The following is a 4,103-nucleotide window of genomic DNA, read 5'->3' on the forward strand; positions in this document are numbered from 1 at the left end:
TACCCTGGCTGGATCTATAATGCTTCTAACGATGGTATCTCCGTCCATGTAATGACGCGTTTCATTACGTATGTGTACCGCAATCGCCGTAAGGAATAAGTGTTCATTAAAGTTAATAAACGTCTATAGACGTAAGTGTACGTGAGCATTTTTTTTTAACGCCCGAGACACACCTTGACGCCCACGAATGGACTTTATGTCTCGAGAGTGTTAATATTTCAATCAAATAAGAAAATTGTTTGCCCGATTTATTTCCAAGGACGTACGTAATATGCCAGGAAACAAACATTACACAAGTATATAAATGACTCGAACGTTTCTGCTCGCGGAGTTTTAAACGTTTTTTTCTCCCAACATTTCTTTCAACTTGGCGTGAACTTGGCTTGCGATTGATTTCTAATTAGTTAATAATTTGAGCGACGATTGTCGGCTTATCGCATTTTCATCTCGATGGATCAATCGTGAACGCAACAACGAAAGATACTTAACTCTGGTCGGAGATTTTATCACAGATTGTAATAAAACAGTTAACTGTTCTGTCTACGGAAATTAGAATTATATAAAGAAATGAAGTCACACTGAAACATGATATCAACAGGTTTTTATCGAGTGCGTGTCAATTCGATGTACAATAATGAAACGAGATAATATTATATGTTACATTACACATGATTGTAGCGATCAGTAAAATAATTTCTCGTAATTATTCTAATGTATATTATATTTGCATAGAGAAGGAATATATCTAGCTCCACGAATGCGAACTCGTTCGTTTGCAATCAGCGAAACGATTGCGCCTCTTTGCGAACTATGAACTCGTTTAGTCCCGTCTGAAATAACTAACTGTCTCAATAGTCTCTGAACAATGGAGATTGGTGACACTTGTGCGTTCGGGAGGAAACAGCGGCTACGATCGTCGTCGTAGTTTTGCAGCCTACGTCATCGCTCGGTTTACGCCGTGGCATCACGATGGACCGGTTCTGCGAAGGTGCCTCCCCACCGATTTCACTGTCGCGCTCGCGGTGCTCGCGGTCCGCAATTTTTATCGCTATAAAATGTTAAAAGAAAGAGCCCTGCGTGTCATCGTGTATGAATCATTGCGCGAAACTTTTATAGAAGTAAGCATCAAGATGAAGCTTTCGATTCGCGTGTAGGGGAACACGTCTTGATAAGACTTTCTCGTTTTTCACCGACTGTTTCTCCATTTCGGACATTTTGTGGTTCGTTACGAATTGCTATTAATATTACACTTTCTCGTCGGTTATCGCGTATGTCGCGTATGATAGAAAAAAAATATGTTTGAATCTCTAACCCGAGAGAAATAAGACCGAGAGTTTATTGTGACAAAGTTTATAATTACTTAAATACGTGTGAAAGCGCCAAATTGTATTTTGCGCAAGTCGATCTACGCTGGAATCCAGTTTGGAATTTCATCCATATGAAATGTATAAGAGATCAACAGGTGCACGCGTGCACACTAACACAGGGAAGATAAAAAAGACTACATCCTGCGTTTACGTGTGCGTTACGTAATGCGTACGTTGATGCGTGTACGCGTGCGTGTGCACGAAGCGCGTACACAGCTCGTGTAACTCCAGCTCAAATCTAACGTGAAATGCCACCGAGTAATGCTCGCTGCGTGCAGTGGAAAGTATTAGAAAAAGTAATAGCAACACAAAATGCCTCGATGTTATTTTGCTCGTCATGCTTCACGTTACATTTAATCGGTCTATAGGTCTATGCTTGAACACAAAATACCGAAGGATAATTTTATCTTTGTGAAACCTTTGATAATACCTTATCGAATATTTCCTCGTCGTACGAGCTTTGAAATGTGACCGATTAGGTTTACATACCAGAACTCGACATTGACCTACAAGCGTATTCGCGGTGTAATTCGTGCTATCGCTGTGCAAATACGTGCACGACGAAGAGAAGTCGCAGATAAGCTGCGAGAAAAAGAAAGACGGCCTGTAATCTGGCAATACGTAGAAACCTAAGCGATACCTGGAACGGTAGCGGCGTGTTCACGGGTCACGCATTCTAACACGCGTTGCCGGTCGTGAACAATACGCGAATACGTCCCACGTCGCGGCCAGAAGCGTGTGGGACACACGGAGGATGGGTGGCAACGTCCCACGCCGAACGAATCGGCCACGTACGGGCGAATGTGCAGAGGCTCCGCCACATCGCGGAAAGTAGGGGTGCCGCGGTGTTCCCCAGGCATAAAAGATCCATGGTTGGTATATGTCAGTGTCAGTGACGGGAGAGAGAGAGGAACGGAGAGGAAACGGTGGAGAACCGTGTGGTCACCTAGACCAGCGGCGGTGAGTAACCGCCGATGCCACATCGACTCGCAATATCGGACCGAGAACATCGGTTCGCATCTCTCACAATCACGGATTTTCGAGCCGGCGTAGTCCCCGAGTGATCCGAGAATTTCGGGGCTCGCGACGAGCGAGCGAGAGGAAGCACGCGCAAAACTCGTGCACGTATCTGACGCGGGCGAGAAAGTCTCGAGGATCATACAGAAGAAACGAGTTTGTAAACGAGGCCGGTCACAGCCGAGCTTCAGTTCGTCTCGGAGACTCGATGAGTGGCGCGAGCGCGTGCGAGCGAGCGGTGTAACGTAGTTAAGACCGAGTGCCGATGATAAACGGTTGTGTGCCGGCGATAAGCGGGGGCTTTTTTACATTTAGAATCTAATCGGCGGCGAAGTTACAGTGATTGAAAAGTTAACGCAGTCGGTAGTGCGCGTTTTAAAGACTTTCTCGGTTTTTATCGCGTTTGTAACGATCACGAGTCGTTCGTGTGACAAATTATTGAGATCGAAAGAAATTGGTCGGGCAGTGGAAGCGACCGAAAGCGCGTAGCAATGACTATTCACAAGAAAGGCACGGTGTCCAAGATGAAGAATGCGGGAGCCGTGAAGAACGAGGTGGCGACGACCTCGACGTCCTCGGATGTGGCGACAGCGGAGACGGTCGAGGTTGTATCTGCGACCAGCGTCGTGGAGGAGTCGAATCAGGTGAAGGAGAGCGAATCCAGAAGTAGCACGGTGGAGGTCACGAGCGCCAGTCGCGAGGTCATCATGGATTCCAGAGGTAACGTTATCAAAGTTATCGAGACACCTCCGCAGACTGTCCAGCGGAGCTCGTCGAGCCGAAAGACCGGGAAAAGTTCTCAAGATTTTATAGCCGGGGAGCAGGTGCAATCGATTAAGCAAGCGAAGACGACGCGCGAGACTCCGCGCGAGCACGCGACATCTCTTTCGGAAAGTCGGACGATTCAAGGAGGAACGACTGAACGAGCCAGCCAGTCTGTGCAGATGCAAAGTCAAAGCGCATCAATGGCTGAGCAGTCGAGCTCCTCCAGCATCTTGGTCGAGAGTTCATCGACGTGCGAGGATCACAGCGGACACCGCTCCACCGTTGCGGTTTCTCACGACAGTAAGAATGGAGCTCACGTTCCCGTAATTCAGACATCATTAAGATCGACCGAGAGTACTCACGTAAGTAGCGAAACGAGCGAAGCCGTAACGAAGGATGGCCAGACCAAGTCGAGCACAACGAGAATACGCGAGACGGGAGGAAGAATCGACGACAACGGCAGAACGATGTCCACGTCGAGCCGGGAAGTTGACAGCGAGCGTACGATCACGCCTTCCAATGTGGTTGTCATTAAAAATACCGATGATATCAACAGGACTGGTGATAAGAGTACGCGCCGCGATTCGAAAGCGGAGCATTCGAACATCGAGATATCGACGCGCTGCAACAAGCCCGGCCAGTCCACGTGGGACGGCACGTTCGTCTATGAGAAACCCGTCGCTTCTAAGGGTAAAAGGATTCACGGTGACGCGAGGGACAGTGAAACGAGCGTTAAAGTCACTCAAGAGGCCTCTTCGGCCGAGGTTATCGATCAGATCGTATCTTCGAGTTCAAGCGTGACTCGAGATTCAAAAACGATAGTCGACGGAGGTCAACGGTCCGCGACTCGTCTTCGTGATATCACGTTGGAGAAAGCCGCCACGGACGCGACGGATTTTGCCGGTGAAAAATATCCGAAGGGGCCGGTCCGTCATTCGAAACCCGGCGACTCGA

At 48.0% G+C, this 4,103-nt stretch overlaps 1 protein-coding gene across 1 annotated transcript in view; it reads left to right on the forward strand.

Annotated features, from left to right (window-relative positions):
• Positions 1-2,016: 2,016 nt before the first annotated feature.
• Positions 2,017-4,103, forward strand: part of LOC105560330 — a 26,418-nt gene continuing 24,331 nt past the window's right edge. Inside the window, exon 1 of the mRNA XM_012009366.1 lies at positions 2,017-4,102. Within this exon, the coding sequence (XP_011864756.1) occupies positions 2,876-4,102 (1,227 nt within the window). The 5' untranslated portion in view covers positions 2,017-2,875. The remainder of the gene's footprint in view (position 4,103) is intronic.

This window comes from Vollenhovia emeryi, unplaced genomic scaffold, assembly GCF_000949405.1.
Source record: "Vollenhovia emeryi isolate VEMERY1.0 unplaced genomic scaffold, V.emery_V1.0 DF939233.1, whole genome shotgun sequence".
NCBI classification, from domain to species: Eukaryota; Metazoa; Arthropoda; class Insecta; order Hymenoptera; family Formicidae; genus Vollenhovia; species Vollenhovia emeryi.